The sequence below is a fragment of the Engraulis encrasicolus genome, chromosome 3, assembly GCF_034702125.1.
Source record: "Engraulis encrasicolus isolate BLACKSEA-1 chromosome 3, IST_EnEncr_1.0, whole genome shotgun sequence".
NCBI classification, from domain to species: Eukaryota; Metazoa; Chordata; class Actinopteri; order Clupeiformes; family Engraulidae; genus Engraulis; species Engraulis encrasicolus.
The window spans coordinates 338412-355911 of NC_085859.1; the positions used below are offsets into that span (position 1 = coordinate 338412).

Below are 17500 nucleotides of genomic sequence, written 5' to 3' on the forward strand. Positions count from 1 at the left end.
TGGTGGGTCCTGGTTACGTTTTTATTGTTTTTCAGTAATAACAGTCTATCTCAATAGGTGGGTACAATGGAGTAGCTGCACCCAACGGTGTAACAGTAATGTCATGTGCTACTGTTGTAGTTACACCACATACTTTTACTTTTACTTTGTCCACCACTGTTAATAATTAACACAAGTAAGGATTAACATATTACACTGAAGTAGATATAAGTCACTTTGTTAAAAACCTCAATTTTAACACAATTAATGAAAGTAGGCCAAACTTGAATCTGTACACTTGGCTTAATCATTAAATATTTCTGTCTACTTCACATATGGACTTGCAACACACCTTGTAGGCTATAGCCTAGGTGCAGTAGAAAACACGATTCTCACTTTGTGTATGTCCCCACATTGACTATCACCCCACCCCCACCCCCCACCCACCATTCCCCACACACACTTCAATGCATGCAACTTCCGGTATGTCCCCACATTGACTACATTTCACCCTTCCCCCACTTGAATGCATCCATGTTCCTTGATTGAGGTGAGGTACAAAACACTACTCTCACACACTATTCTCACTTATGTGTCCCCACATTGACCACGTTTTGCCCCTCCCCCACTTCATTGGTTGCATATAACTTTGACATTGATACCTCCTCTGTAAGAACACCATTTTGGGAAGTAGATGCACGTGGATGGCAGCGCTTTGCATTTGGGTTGGAGTTCCTAAAATGTAAGTTTACATTTCTTTTCTAAATGCTTAAATTAGAATTCGTTTAAGAAACTTATTTAGAACAAACTAATTAGTGGCTTTAGTTCTAGTATGTCTTTGTGTAGTTACATTCAGTAATGTAACTGTATCTCTTGACTGTAATGGACAGTGCTATGGACTTAAACACAATGTCATTTATCACAATTGATTGCTAGGATGTTTATTCTATGCCTTCAAATTGTGTTTGTAGTGGTAGAGGCATTTGAAGTTTTACTTCTACTCTAACTAGATTGCATGTTATGGGCAAAGAGGCTCCAGTTGTTTCTATGTTTTGGGAATTGCAGATAATAGGATAGCTAACATGCTAGCGGGCTAACATGCTAGGTAACATGCCTGATGCAATTAAGGTGGATAGCTAACATGCTAGCATGCTAATACATGCTAGCGGGCTGTCTAATAGTACTACATGACTTAAATAAGTGTCTCTTTGCCATAGTTTGTAGTGTCATTAGCTCATAGAAGTACAAACAAGTGCTACTGCCCTTTAAGATAGCAAAGATGCTTTATTTTGTCCTTGGATGATCATATTTGCAGTGGAAAAGAAGAACTAAAAATTGTGGTAGATCACATGTTGGCATGGATAGCTAAAGTGCTAACAGGTTAATCACACATTGTGACTGACTGACATATTATTCCAGTGAAGTGATTTAGTGTTAATAATGTACTAGAATTTAGGAATTGCTGTAGCAGTTACAGTCTTAATTGCTTGGATAGTTCTCATTTGAAGGATGACAGGGTTGGAATGGAAATTCATACCAGTATATTATTACATAATACTATATTCTCTGTAGACTTAGCAAGCTACTGGTAGCTGCATTACAATCCAGCAGAACTGGACTGTGATAAGATCAGAGAAGGTAATCACTTGTGCCAGTGATGTTAATGTTAAATTTGTTTATTTGTATTTCTCCAGGTATTGGGTACATATGTAATGAAGAAGGTAAGCTTGACATTCTCAAATAATGTTTGACAAGAGGCCTAAATTATGTTGTGAAATGTTGGGATTGCAATTAATAAATGTGAGCTTAATGAAATGTGAATAATATAACATTGATGGTGAGCATTCTCTCTTCAGGCCTTATTTAAAGGATTTGTGATTCACTATTGTTTCCATATTGTTCATTTGACAGAAATATTGGTCAGGTAAGGTTGGTAAGGTTAGTCATTTTCATCTTGTTTGTCATATTGATGCAATAGTTGAAGTAATTGAACCACAATACTAAAGTGAACTTATGACATTATGAAATGAAGTGGACATGCCCTCATCCTTTCTTTTCATTGCGCAGTGCCAACCTAGAGAGGTTTTCAAAACGCCTTACAGTTTTGCGCCCGCATCATGCAAAGTGTGAAGTCAAGTATAATAACATGGTATAGTATACTACACCGTCAGTTGCAACACTGTTATTGGTATAATACAATGTAGCCTGTAAACAGGAAGTCAAATCAATATCATGCAAACACTTACTACAACTGAAAAATCTGAAGCTCAAGCAAAATATACATTCAATCGTTTACTTGTCACTAAGCAGTTTTTGAATAAGTTATGTGTTGCTATGTGTATCTTGTAGTTCAATCTAGGAAGTAATGGCTTATAGCTGTTAAGTGTTTTGTTTTTAAGGACTTGAGTAGTTAATCTCAGAATGCAAATATTACATTGCAGGATTAGAATGTAATGTATTTGGGTGTATTTTCCAGATGGCCAAGGATGGTGGGGATCTTTTAAGTAAAGCAGCAGATTCAGTAGCAGCTGATGTGCACAATGTAAGTCAAACCAATATCGTACAAACACTTACTACAACTGACAATGAAATCTGAAGCTCAAGCAAAATATACATTCAATTGTTGGGAGCGTACCTATGTTCCCCGGGTCTTATGTTTCCCGGTCCCCGGTTTTGTATAGGACCGGGGAACGTTGGACCCTTTTTCTAAAAAGGGTTGTATGTTCCCCGCACGCAATGTGTCTGAATTTTCAAATTGTGCCCTTCCCAAAACCATCCCTAAACATAACCTGTCAGTAAAGCAATGTTTCTGAGTTGTAAATTTGTGTCCTGACCAAAACTATCCCTAAACTTAAGCTGTCACAGGCAACAACAACCTGCGCTTTGCCGTGCGACAGCAGTCTTCATGGAAGCAGCGGGGAACATAGAACCCTTTTTTTAAAAAGGGTCCTAAGTAGGGTCCTAAGTTCCCCGGTAGCAGGGAACATAGGGATGACCCCCAATCGTTTACTTGTCACTAAACAGTTTTTGAATAAGTTATGTGTTGCTATGTGTATCTTGTAGTTCAATCTAGGAAGTAATGACTTAATAATAATAATAATAATAATAATAATAATAATAATAATAATAATAATAATAATAATAATAATAATAATAATAATTGTATTTGTATAGCACTGTGTCATACAAGGCATGTAACTCAAAGTGCTTAACAAATGGGGAAAAAAACATTGTTAGAGATGGATTTAAAAGGAGAGGTATAGAGGAGAGGCAGAAATAGCAGGAAGGCAGAGGAAGAAGAGATAGACAGAGATTGTAGAGTCATAAGGTCGACGTAGGTTAGGACCAGGATTCTTAGATGCGTAAGGTCCATAGTGGCTGGGCGTATCATAAGTCATAGATAGTCACACAGAGATCGGGGGCTCAGGTGCGGCCCCTGGTCGCATAGATGTTAAGTGTTTTGTTTTTAAGGACTTGAGTAGTTAATCTCAGAATGCAAATATTACATTTCAGGATTAGAATTTAATGTATTTGGGTCTATTTTCCAGATGGCCAAGGATGGTGGAGATTTTTTAAGCAAAGCAGCAGATGCCGTAGCAGCTGATGTGCACAATGTAAGTGAAACCAATATTGTGCAAACACTTACTACAACTGACAATGAAATCTGAAGCTCAAGCAAAATGTACATTAAATCGTTGGGAGCGTACCTATGTTCCCCGGGTCCTATGTTCCCCGGACATCGGACTCTTTTTCTAAAAAAAAGGATTGTATGTTCCCCGCACGCTATGTGTCCGAATTTTCAAATTGTGCCCTTCCCAAAACCATTCCTAAACATAACCTGTCAGAGGCAACAACAACCTGCGCTTTGCCGTGCGGCAGCAGTCTACTCGGAAGCAGCGGGGAACATTGGATCTTTTTTTCTAAAAAAGGGTTCTATGTTCCCCGCATGCAATGTGTCCGAGTTTTCCCAAAAGCATCCCTAAACATAACCTGTCAGTAAAGCAATGTTTCTGAGTTGTAAATGTGTGCCCTGACCAAAATTATCCCTAAACTTAAGCTGTCATGGTGAGTTTTTATTAACCCACATTGCTAATTAAGATTATTAGCTGGGCCAATAAAATAGTCCATAACCCAATTTAATTAATAAGACTTAATCTGGGCTATAATGCCAGTTGCACAAGGATAACCATCTACCGCTATCTGACTCGTATATGTTTACCTATTTACCAATTAATACCCAAGTACTTATATTATTGTTATCACTATTACATACTTAGTTATTATTTAGTTCATTGGACTCAATCAGCCATAAGCATACATTACCCATCTTTGTGCAGGAGAACAGTGAAGGAAGCAGCCATAAAGTCACTCAGGAGAAGAAGTCCATTTTCCAAGAGATTACCAATTTATTGTACATTGCAAGTGAGAGAGCATAGTAACTACGTTATTACAGTTACCCATAGCATAACCCAAGTTCCTAACCATGGTGGCCAAATGCCCCATGTGTCCCAATAGCATAGCATAGCGACCTGCTAGCACCAAGGCTATGCTGCCCAAATGGCAGCAGCCACCCAGCGTATCCCCAAAGCTCTCGCCCCAGCTCTCTCTCTTGAGCTGCATCTGAGAACAGTATTTAAACCCCACAAGTGTATTACATCATGTAACAAACATGGTCAAAGCATGAGTACAGCAAGAATACATTCACAAACATGGTCAGTTCAGCCTCTAACTGGCTTTTTGTCAAATATGGTGATGGTCACTCCATGGGCCTATCTTTGGGTTTTAGTAAACGCACACCGTTTGAGGTGCGTACGGCAGACAATAGACTTAACTTGAAAAAGAATGGTCGTCGCACACTCAAGACTTCATGCAGTTATATTTAATTCGACCAACGTTTCGGCTTACGCCTTCATCAGGGTCATCTTGAGGGTCACTCCATGGGCCTACCCAACTCACTAATTTCAGCCCAAGTGGCTGTGTGACTCGACACCTCTGTAGCTCAGTTTACGACAGCAGCTGTCTTTGGTGGACACACAGAAAGGCCCCAGAAATACACAGAAACCCCAACAGTCACAGAACCACAGTTAAGAGTAAAATGAAGCTAGTTTACATACAAGATATTATCTGTTAATTTCCAATAAATAATTGTAAATATTAATGAAAAATGTTGGCTCAACTACGACACTGTCACAGGCAACAACAACCTGTGCTTTGCCGTGCGGCAGCAGTCTGCTTGGAAGCAGCAGGGAACATATAACCCTTTTTTTTTTTAAAGGGTTCTTAGTTCCCCGGTAGCAGGGAACATAGGACCCGGGGAACATAGGGAGGACCCCCAATCGTTTACTTGTCACTAAGCAGTTTTTTAATAAGTTATGTGTTGCTCACTTGTAGTTCAATCTAGGATGTAATGGATTATAGATGTTAAAGGTGGGGTTGCAGGTTAACCACTTTAAGAATATGCACTATTATGACATCACGTTGGAGTTTTCGCAGGCTCATAGGAGTCTATGTAGAACCTTAAAATCCTGGGGGAGTTCCCCAAACGTGATGTCATACCTGCAACCCCACCTTTTAAGTGTTTTGTTTTTAAGGACTTGTGTAGTTAATCTCATAATGCAAATATTACATTGCAGAATTAGAATATAATGTATTTGGGTGTATTTTCCAGATGGCCATGGATGTCGGGGATCTTTTAAACAAAGCAGCCGATTCAGTAGCAGCTGATGTGCACAATGTAAGTGTAACTGTTGAACTTATTTTCTTTTGTTATTTATTTGTTTGTCATTTCATGTCTTTATATTACACTTGTCTTTATGTCCAAGAATGTTTTTGTTTATGTATGTTGGCTTACGTCACTGGGTCATGTCAGCTGATGTCACATGTTTCACACGGACACTATTAAGCGCCGTACCACTGGGCTAGGAGTGAATGGACTTGACTTGAATTATTTGACGCTCAAAATGGTCTTATGAAGTTGAAGTCTCATGCCCTCTTGATGTATACGCAGCCAGCGAGTTTGACTCTAGTCAAACCAATATCGTGCAAACACTTACTACAACTGACAATGAAATCTGAAGCTCAAGCAAAATATACATTCAATCGTTGGGAGCGTACATATGTTCCCCGGGTCCTATGTTTCCCAGTCCCCGGTCTTTGTATAGGACCGGGGAACATCGGACCCTACCTACGTTCCCCGGGTCCTATATTCCCCTGGTCCTATGTTCCCCGGGTCCTATATGTTCCCCGGACATCGGGCTCTTTTTCTAAAAAAAAAGGGTTCTATGTTCCCCTCAGGCAATGTGTCTGAATATTCAAATTGTGCCCTTCAGAGGCAACAACAACATGCGCTTTGCCGTGCGGCAGCAGTCTACTTGGAAGCAGCGGGGAACATCGGATCTTTTTTTCTAAAAAAGGGTTCTATGTTCCCTGCATGCATTACTACAGTCATAAACTCATGCAATTTTTGAGGATTTTATGGATCTAGCAGGGTGATGGCATATAAACTCCAAAAGACAAGCTGGGGCTAGACCATGTAAAATCTTGTACACTAAACAGAGGCTTGAAAACTCTATAAACTTTTCAAAGCGTAATAAATTATGTTTGTTCATCTGTATGTCTTGACACAGGCACAGCAAAAAGGAGGGTCCACAGGGACTCTGAGTCCAGTGATCAAGACTCAGTCCCCAAGAAAGGTGAATGACGTCCTTAATAGTCCTATATGGTCTTGGTTCACCTGAAGCACTCAAGGCCTGTGACTGGATGGCAGTTAAGTTCTATGTTAACCCCTTAAGGCGCGGCTTTATAAACTCATTGTTACCAGTATGGTAATGACCAAGTCGTGGTGCATTACTAAAGGGGTTGTGTTGTGTCATAGTATTGTAGTGCTGTGAAAGTTACATTTCAATGTCTATTACAGCGTGCCTCGGGAGGTACGGCGCGCATTAAGGGGCGGGACAGTTTGGTCAATTTCAACATGCAGTTGTATTGCTCACGCTACCCTTGACTTGTCAGTACCTGGTGATGCCACATTTTTCGGCCCAGCCCTTTCCGAGATATGAGCAATTCTAATGGGGGCAGCGTTTGTTTACATTTTAAAAAAATGAAACATAGGCCAACTCCAAATATTTTCCCAAAAGGTACTGCTGTTTGCTAGTTGTCTGCTGATGTTTTATAACCTTTTGGATGTTTTTGGGAATAAATAAAAATGTTTTTTTGAAATGTAAACAAAGAGCTGCCCCCATTACAATGACCAGGATCTCGGAAACGGCTGAAGAAGAAGAAAAAAAAATCTCAGGCACTGACAAGTCCAGGGTAGTGTGAGCATTACAAATGCATGTTGAAATTGACCAAACTGTCCCTTTAAGAATCGCTGCGTGTCTGATAACAGAACTGCAAAAATCTTTTGAGACACACTTAATAGAGGAAATATGAAGTTCGGTTCCTAAGTTGCATATTTTGAAGAGCTTTAAAGGATAACTTGAGCCAATTTCAATATGCAGTGGTAATGCTCACACTACCCTGGACTTGTAAATACAACTTAATTACTATTAAATATAACTTAATAACAGACAACTAACAAACAGCGATACCTTTTTGGGAAAATATTTGGAGTAAGCCCATGTTAAGAATCTTTAAAATGTAAACAAAATCTGTCCCCATTTGAATAGCTCAGATCTCGGAAAGGGCTGAGCTGAAAAATGCATTATAACCGGGTACTGACAAGTCAAGGGCAGCGTGAGCAGTACAACAGCATATTGAAATTGGCAAAAGTGGTCCTTCAAGACTACATTAAAGACATTTTACAGTTACAGTTTAACCTTTTCATGGTAGAAGCACTTCAAAAGGGAGAATGTTTTTTTTTCTGACAGCGGACCATCAAAGTGGTCGCGAGACGCATCGTTCACTTACTATTACAGTGTAAGTCTATTACATAAAATGCAACTGAATGAGCTTCTTACAGAGAATACTTTTCCTTCATCTCAATTTAAAGAAATGCTCACCTGTCAATGAACAATTCAATAAGCATTGCATGTTACACTTGTACATTGTCATACCGTTAATGTACATCAGTGGTTCCCAAACTGAGGTTAATATCGAAATGTTAAATAAATTACTTGAATTTTGAATTGTAACATTTATTGAGCAACTTAATTTCAAGTTCAAGTTATTTTATTTGTCTCACATGTTATTTGTAATAACATGATGGTGGGGTCATCAAGTCTGCATCCAAAGAAATAACTAATACAACAAAAAGGATTATTTAAATAGATCAGTGTTCAGCAGTCTTACTGCCTGGGGGTAAAAACTCCTCAGTCTTTCTGTACGTGCATGGATGTTACGCAGTCGTCTTCAGGACTTAAGCAAGATGTTTGAGTTGGGGTGCGAGGCATCCTACATTATTTTCTTGGCCCTGGCTCCCACCCTCTTTGTATACCCATGAGGCTTGGTAGGTCAGCTCTGTTAGTATACACCACTCAATGTCCCTCTGTCCACGTCTTGTGCAGCTTCCAAACCAAGCCGAAATACAGCCAGTCAACACACTTTCCACCGCTGATGAATAGAAGGTGGTCAGGGTGGGAGTGGAGATCCTCCTCAGTAGGCGGAGAAAGTACAGCCGATTCCTAGATTTCACTGTCAGGTGTTGAATGTGAAGTGATTTCCCACACTATATAAAAATATTATTAAAAAATAAAAGGTACATTAGCATGCTGTAAATACACTTGTAGTGTTACATTTTAGGGTTTTTCAAACATGTATTTAAGCTTTAATGACTTCCCCATAGCAGGAAATCACCAAAATTAGTCATTGTGTACATCTTCTGCTTGGTCCCCACATGGACATTGCAGGGTGATGACATCAGTATGAATAATTAATAAGGGGCGGAGTTAGATGATGTAAGATGTCCTCACTTTGACCACTGGATGCCTGTCCCCGCAATGTTGCGAGAGAACAGGTGTCTGACTAATTTTAAGGGTAAAGTGTGTATAGTCCATTTCAAGTGCTTGGCCTACTACTGAGTCAAAATGCAATCCTTCTATGCAATCCCCACATCTGTACCATGCTTAGAAAGGGGTGTCCCCATAAGTGACCATCATGACATAGGTCCTCACAAGGTAAGAAATGGCAGTATGTGTGTGTGTGTGTGTGTGTGTGTGTGTGTGTGTGTGTGTGTGTGTGTGTGTGTGTGTTATATTCTACTGTGTGTGTGTGTGTGTGTGTGTGTGTGTGTGTGTGTGTGTGTGTGTGTGTGTGTGTGTGTGTGTGTGTTATATTCTACTGTGTGTGTGTGTGTGTGTGTGTGTGTGTGTGTGTGTGTGTGTGTGTGTGTGTGTGTGTGTGTGTGTGTGTGTTATATTCTACTGTGTGTGTGTGTGTGTGTGTGTGTGTGTGTGTGTGTGTGTGTGTGTGTGTGTGTTATATTCTACTGTGTGTGTGTGTGTGTGTGTGTGTGTGTGTGTGTGTGTGTGTGTGTGTGTGTGTGTGTGTGTGTGTGTGTGTGTGTGTTATATTCTACTCTGTGTGTGTGTGTGTGTGTGTGTGTGTGTGTGTGTGTGTGTGTGTGTGTGTGTGTGTGTGTGTGTGTGTTATATTCTACTCTGTGTGTGTGTGTGTGTGTGTGTGTGTGTGTGTGTGTGTGTGTGTGTGTGTGTGTGTTCAGGTCTTGCTGATGGAGTCTCTGTGTGACCAAAGTGATCGTCTGGAGTCTTGCGGCCGAGAGATCGAGTATCTGCGATCCCTATTGGACGAGACCGGAGTTCCATACGCCGTCGAGGAAGACATACGCAGCGGACGCTACATGGAGCTCGAGCAGAGGTGCACACACACACACACACACACACACACACACACACACACACACACACACACACACACACACACACACACACACATTAAAAAATATTAATCGCAATGAATCGCCAATTCAACTGACAAGAGACCTTGGTGAAATGGGCATGTGAAGAGTGTGTGTGAAGAGGGGTGTGAATAGTGGGAATATTTAAATCACCTTTGGCTTAAAGAATTTAAATAGAATTAATTTAAATGTAGCTTGTTATCTCAATTTTTTATTTTAATTTTTAGATTTAGTAGTTTTATCTTCAAGAAATATTGACATTTTCAGGGGAAAAACGCCTCTCATCAAATAATCGTAATAATTGACCACTTGGCCGAAAACCGAAACCGAATATTACAATTCTGTTAAAAGTTATCAAAAGTTGGGTTTTTCACTTTTTTTAAATATTGCTTAAATCTACGGCTTACAATAAATGTTGAGACATATTTTTGAAAGAAAATAAATGTGTATTTGAAGTCTTCAAATGTTAGAGTAGAACTGTAATTAGCGTAATTCATGCCCATTTTCATTTCAATTCCTATTTGGCCTCCGTTTCGGCCACTGAATTGGCTTTCAGCCAGAAACCGAAAGTGTCTTTTTTAGCCTTTTCGGCTGAATATTTTCTGCAGCCCAATTTTCGGCGCACCTCTATGAACAAGAAACAAGACCCAGATGAAGAAAGTGTCCAAAAGTAATGAGGGATTTGTTTAATGGAACCCAAGATGATATGACGCTCAGAAGTTGTTTAAAGTCCATATAATGAAGGGTTAAAGGAGGAAAGGAGTCCATTTCAACATGCTGTTGTATTGCTCACGCTACCCTTGACTTCAATATGCTGTTGTATTGCTCACACTACACTTGACTTCAATATGCTGTTGTATTGCTCACACTACCCTTGACTTGTCTGTACCCGGTGATGCCACATTTTTCGTCTCAGCCCTTTCGGAGATATGAGCTATTCTAATGGAGGCAGCGTTTGTTTACATTGAAAAAGAAATTAACATAGGCCTACTCCAAATATTGTCCCAAAAGGTATCGCTGTTTGCTAGTTGTCTGCTTATGTTGTATAACCTTTTGGATGTTTTTGGGAATAAATAAAAAATATATATATATATTTTTCATGTAAACAAAGGGCTGCCCCCATTACAATGATGGAAATCTCGGAAAAGGCTGAAGATGAAAAAAAAAAACTCAGGTACTGACAAGTCCAGGGTAGTGTGAGCATTACAACTGCATGATGAAATTGACTGAATTGGTCCTTTAAGATAAGCTAAGGATTCTTGGTCTTGACTTGCCACAAGAGGGAGACAGGAATTGGTTTGCACAACTCAGAAAAGAGAGATATCAGAACAAAACTCAAAAGTGCATTTTGGCTTCTACAGAAGGGTCCGTGGAGTTTTTAATGTAAAGTAGAGTAAACAGTTATATATATATCTACATGACTGACTCTCTCTGTGTGTGTGTGTGTGTGTGTGTGTGTGTGTGTGTGTGTGTGTGTGTGTGTGTGTGTGTGTGTGTGTGTGTGTGTGTGTGTGTGTGTGTGTGTGTGTGTGTGTGTGTGTGTGTGTGTGTGTGTGTGTGTGTGTGTGTGTGTGTGTGTGCAGGTATATCCACATGGCTGACAGTGCTCGGTATGAGAGAGAGCAGCTGTTGGGGGTTCAGCAGCATCTCAGCAACACACTCAAGCTGGCGGAGCAAGACAACGCAGACGCACAAGGAGTCATACAGGTACGCACGCACGCACGCACGCACGCACGCACGCACACACACACACACACACACACACACACACACACACACACTCAAGCTGGCGGAGCAAGACAATGCAGACGCACAAGGAGTTATACAGGTACACACACACACACACGCACGCACGCACGCACGCACGCACGCACGCACGCACGCACGCACACACACACACACACACACACACACACACACACACACACAAGAGCAGACGCACAGGAGGAATTCTACACTGCACCATCTGTGGTTTGGGTATCAGTGTGATTGCACCATCTGTGGTTGGGCATCAGTGTGATTGCACCATCTGTGGTTGGGGCATCAGTGTGATTGCACCATCTGTGGTTGGGGCATCAGTGTGATTGCACCATCTGTGGTTGGGGCATCAGTGTGATTGCACCATCTGTGGTTGGGGCATCAGTGTGATTGCACCATCTGTGGTTGGGGCATCAGTGTGATTGCATCATCTGTGGTTGGGTATCAGTGTGATTGCACCATCTGTGGTTGGGTATCAGTGTGATTGCACCATCTGTGGTTGGGTATCAGTGTGGTTGTGCCATCTGTGGTTGGGGTATCAGTGTGATTGCACCATCTATGGTTGGGGTATCAGTGTGATTGCACCATCTGTGGTTGGGGTATCAGTGTGATTGCACCATCTGTGGTTGGGGTATCAGTGTGATTGCAACATCTGTGGTTGGGGTATCAGTGTGATTGCAAAGACGTTTCATTCCTGCGCTGGTTATCGCCCCTCGCTGAGTTTTTGTAGCGGAGTGTGTGTCTGGCAGCGCGACGAATGCACGCACGTCGAGTAAAGATGCCGGGGTAACCACAATCACTTCTCCTCAACTGAACGACAGGGGCAAATTAATTGTTATTGAAGGGATACTGTGTGAGATTTTTAGTTGTTTATTTCCAGAATTCATGCTACCCATTCACTAATGTTACCTTTTTCATGAATACTTACCACCACCATCAAATTCTAAGTATTCATTATGCCAGGAAAAATTGCATTTTTCATACATGAAAAGGGGGATCTTCTCCATGGTCCGCCATTTTGAATTTCCAGAAATAGCCATTTTTAGCTGCAAAAATGACTATACTTGGGCAATACTAGAACATATGAGTTTATTACTTAGTAAACTTTCATGTAAAGATCAAATTTGGCAATAGGCAATCCAGTTTCAATGAGCAGCATAGTTGCAGTACCCTTTTTGACCATTTCCTGCACAGTGTCCCTTTAAAAGATTTTTAAAGAAATCTGGTCAGCGATTAAAGTGGAATTCACCTCTGGGCAATGTGTGCTGTTATCACATGTAATTTATCCTCATTTTGCATTTTACATGAGAAAAATAAAGTAATTTGCATTATTTAGTTTAATTTAATACAATTATGTGCTGAACCGCGATTACCAAAGCTATTTTAACATACTCAGTTAACCAGAATGCACTGCGGGAAACTAAGTAATCGTTGCCAGGTTACCGCGTCACCGAATTCGAAGGAATCTTAGGAATGCTCGTTGCTCCTTAGAAATTACCATTCTCAACCGAATTCGAAGGAATCTTAGCTCAGTGCTCGCTGCCAGCAGTCGTGGCTGGTTTTAGGACAAATGTAGGCTGATATGCGAGACAGATTGATGTCGTTCATGTAGACTGTTGAAAAACATAACAATCATGCATTTTCCTCACTGGGTCTCATTGCGCAAACTATAGCTACTAACAGCGAATAAAAAGCGAATGGAAAAACAAACTGTTGAGAAGTGCAGCTCGTGTCGCAACTGTCGCTGTCCTCAGATTAGTGCTGAAACGGAAAATGAGAAGGCTAGACTAACCTTACATTTAGCCTATTTTTGAAAAAAATAAAAATAAATGTAATACTCATTTAAGAAGGAAGTAGCCTGTCCATCTCTGCTCATGTTCTATCTATCTGTTTAATCCCATCAAATCCAAAGGCGAGGCGGACTTCTCTCCGTTCAACCAACTTTATCAAAGAGCGCACGCTTTCTCGCCCTCTCTCTCTCGTGCTGGTGTTTGACCAAAAGCCGTTTCATCCGGACCTCTGCTGTTGGTCCCAAATAGGCCTACAAGCCAGAGGGAATTGATCATTTATAGGCCTAAATAAAACAAATGTGCAGGCTGCCTTTTAAAAATGGTCTTCATCCCATTCATTGACTCTAATGCAAGTGCAACATAAAGGAAAATCGCCCCTCGGTAAGTTGCACCGTGCGCACACATTTCTGGGCATTCAGTTGTTCAGGTTATGCTTTCTGTTTTTAGAAGATGAGAAATGACTTGCGTGAAACATAGCTTACAAACCCACATAGGCCTAAATAGCGCATCGGGACACCCCACCGTCTCCATCTCGACAGTTTGAGGGAGGTGTTGGGTTAGACCCGCATTTTGAAGATGTAGGCTATCGTCGCTTACTTTGGTCAAGTTTTTAATTTGATTTGTCCGTTCGCGTCTCAACTGTCCCTCGAGAGGAAGTCTGTGTTTATAATTTATGCAAAATAGGCGGCCCTGACTGCCTGGGGAGTGAGCTGAAATCTACAATGACTTGACAGTAGATTTCAGTAACCTGCCTGAGTGTGCCTTGTTCTTGCTCCAAGTGCAGTAATGATATCCAGCGCATGCATTTATGGCTACCTTGTTTGCAACCTGCGTAAGAGGAGCATGAACATCGCCAGCAGTGCAAGGAGGACGCCACTATTGAGGATAGAAATGGTCGCAGCCTCCTAAAGCAATCCAACAAATAACTTTGAATAATCTTAAAATAAAGCCTGATTCAATTAAAGACAACTTCACTGTCGAGCTCCTATTGTTTAGCCCATTAGGACTCGGAGTGTCCGTGGCCGCTGCACCGTGATCCGGACCGGACCTCAAATAATTCAGCAAGCTTTTAAAAATATATATTAATAGCATATTAAAATTAATAACAAAGCAAAACAAAAACAAAAAAAGCGTGTAGGCAATGCCTACCATGTGTTATTACAACTTGCAGGCCTAATAGGCTACACCTGGCAGGCGTAGCCTAGACATCGTGGACTGGTGCGCTCCGATAGCCTAGGTGATTTGTAATGACAATGAGCGCATATTAACAATGCGGACAAAACTTTTTTTTAAGCAGTTGGATTGAATGCACCAAGGCTTTTACCACTGTGCAGTAACCTATAGGCCTACTTGAAGTAGGCTTATTATCCGGACAATGTAAATATCTCCATCCTCGAAATTATCTGCCTGCCTGCTGTTCTGTTCCATGCCGCCTGTCATGCCGAGGTGATTTGATGACGCGTTCAATCAAATCACCCAGCAACGTTCTAATGGCATTGTAGTCGTTCTTTTTTCTTCCGGTGATTTGATGACGCTTGAAATCACCATTACTAAAACAATAAAAAGCTTTTATATTTAATATAAAGATATTATATCCAGTGGCTACATAATCCCCTGTTATAATGTGGTCTAATACAGAGATAGGGCACAATATTGTTTGAAAGGTGAATTCCGCTTTAAGTGTAACAGTGTTAGATGAGCAATAAGCCATTTGAGTCCGTGGGTTGTGCTCTACTGATAACTCCGCTTGGCGTCGTGCCCCTCTCCCCTTACCCACACACACACACACACACACACACACACACACACACACACACACACACACACACACACACACACACACACACACACACACACACACACACACACACACACACACACACACTATAACTCCGCTTGGCGTCGTGCCCCTCTCCCCTTACCCGTGGTCAATGGAGCATAATCCTCTTGTGGCTTATTGCTTATGTATATATGTATTTGTGTGTAATGTGTATGTGCGTGTGTGAGTTGTCTTCAGGCTTTAAAGGAGCGTAATGTGTATAATGTGTGTGTGTGTGTATAATGTGTGTGTGTGTGTGTGTGTGTGTGTGTGTGTGTGTGTGTGTGTGTGTGTGTGTGTGTGTGTGTGTTGTCTTCAGGCTTTAAAGGAGCGTAATGTGTATAATGTGTGTGTGTATGTATAATGTGTGTGTGTGTGTGTGTGTATATAATGTGTGTGTGTGTGTGTGTGTTCAGGCTTTAAAGGAGCGTAATATTCAGATGGAACGTGTTGCGGAGCAGGAGAGGGAGGGGCGAGTTGCCGTGACGACCGCTCTGGAGGAGTGGAGATTGGCTGTTGGAGACGAGAGGGAGGAGCTAGGTATCCTAGCAACACACACACACACACACACATGAAAGATTCCACTGAATAACATTAACTTATCAATTTAGACAAATATTATTACAGAATTTATTATATGTATCGGCCACGTTTTCGCGGCACCATTGATGTAATGTAATGTAATATAATGTGATTTGTTTTCCTGGAAGCCTGGTGTCAACTGCATCTAATGTAACGTAATGTAATGTAATGTGATATTGTATTACTGTCCAGTGCAGCTTTGCTCTAATGTAATGTAATATAATATTGTATTACTGCATTATATGTAATGTAATGTGATATTGTATTACTGTCCAGTGCAGCTTGAGAAAGAGCGCCACACAGTGGCTCAACTGTATAAGTGATACTCTAATGCAGTGTTTCCCAACCAGGGGTACGTGTACCACTAGGGGTACGCGAGCACACTGCAGGGGGTACTTGGAAAAATATAATTTTAACAAATGTATGGGGCTCAGTTACATTGGGATAGAGAAATCGATATAGAACTTGACTTAGGGGATACTCATGGCACAACGAAAATGCTTCGGGGGTACACAAGACAAAAAAGGTTGGGAAACACTGCTCTAATGTAATGTAATGTGTGTGTGTGCGTGCGCGTGCGTGCGTGCGTGCGTGCGTGCGTGCGTGTGTGTGTGTGTGTGTGTGTGTGTGTGTGCGTGCGCGTGTGTGTGTGCGTGTGTATTTCAGCACGGTGTCGAGTGCAGCTTGAGAAAGAGCGCCACACGGTGGCCGAACTCTATAAGTGATACTCTAATGTAATGTAATGTGGTGTGTGTGTGCGTGCGTGCGTGCGTGCGTGTGTATTTCAGCACGGTGTCGAGTGCAGCTTGAGAAAGAGCGCCACACGGTGGCCGAACTGTATAAGTGACTCTAATGTAATGTGTGTGTGTGTGTGCGTGCGTGTGTGTGTGTGCGTGCGTGCGTGCGTGTGTATTTCAGCACGGTGTCGAGTGCAGCTTGAGAAAGAGCGCCACACGGTGGCCGAACTCTACGCTCTTCACAGCTCTGCTGAGGTGACTCAGATACGCCACCTGCTGGACACGGCACGCCACGACAAGGAGGCCGCGCAGAGACACGAACACACACTTCAGGAACAGCTCTCACACACACACACCGAGGTGGCACGCCTTACAGAGACACTCGCCAAGGTACACACACACACACACACACACACACACACACACACACACACACACACACACACACACACACACGCTACAGCAGGGGTGGGGAACCTTTTTCATTCGAAGGGCCACTTCAAACTCCTCCGAGGGCCGTAAACGTCCTCCGAGGGCCATACTATGAACCCAAACCAGGATTTCCCCTTCACTTTAGTCCAACATTGAAGGCAGCCACATTTTAAACAAACACCAGCTTCCAGGGGCGGTTCCAGACATTTATTCTTGTGGTGGCAAAGGGGTGGCGAAGTGTATTTCAGGGGGGAATGCTCCTACACTAAGGGAAAATTACACTATATAATCGACACGCACACTTATGTGATACAGTGAATCCCTTAAAGTGAAACCCTGCAACCTAAAGTTCTATGTCTGAAATGATGTCAAGCATTAAGGCTATTGGTCACAATCAGGGCTCTTAATTTATGTGTGTGCGTGTGCATGTGCGTGTAAGTGTGTATATTTATGTGTGTGTATATTTATGTGTGTGTGTATTTATGTGTGTGTGTGTGTGTGTGTGTGTATATTTATATATATGTGTGTGTGTGTGTGTGTAGTTGCAGAG

The 17500-nt window shown here is 41.7% G+C and overlaps 1 protein-coding gene across 1 annotated transcript in view; it reads left to right on the forward strand.

The window, feature by feature from the left end:
- The window catches only part of specc1la (sperm antigen with calponin homology and coiled-coil domains 1-like a), a 53292-nt gene that overhangs the window by 15247 nt on the left and 20545 nt on the right, over positions 1–17500 (forward strand). The window contains exons 9-13 of the mRNA XM_063195801.1: positions 9638–9792; positions 11416–11539; positions 15616–15739; positions 16700–16908; positions 17493–17500. The exon at positions 17493–17500 is cut by the window's right edge and continues 200 nt beyond it. Of these exons, the coding sequence (XP_063051871.1) occupies positions 9638–9792; positions 11416–11539; positions 15616–15739; positions 16700–16908; positions 17493–17500 (620 nt within the window). The remainder of the gene's footprint in view (positions 1–9637; positions 9793–11415; positions 11540–15615; positions 15740–16699; positions 16909–17492) is intronic.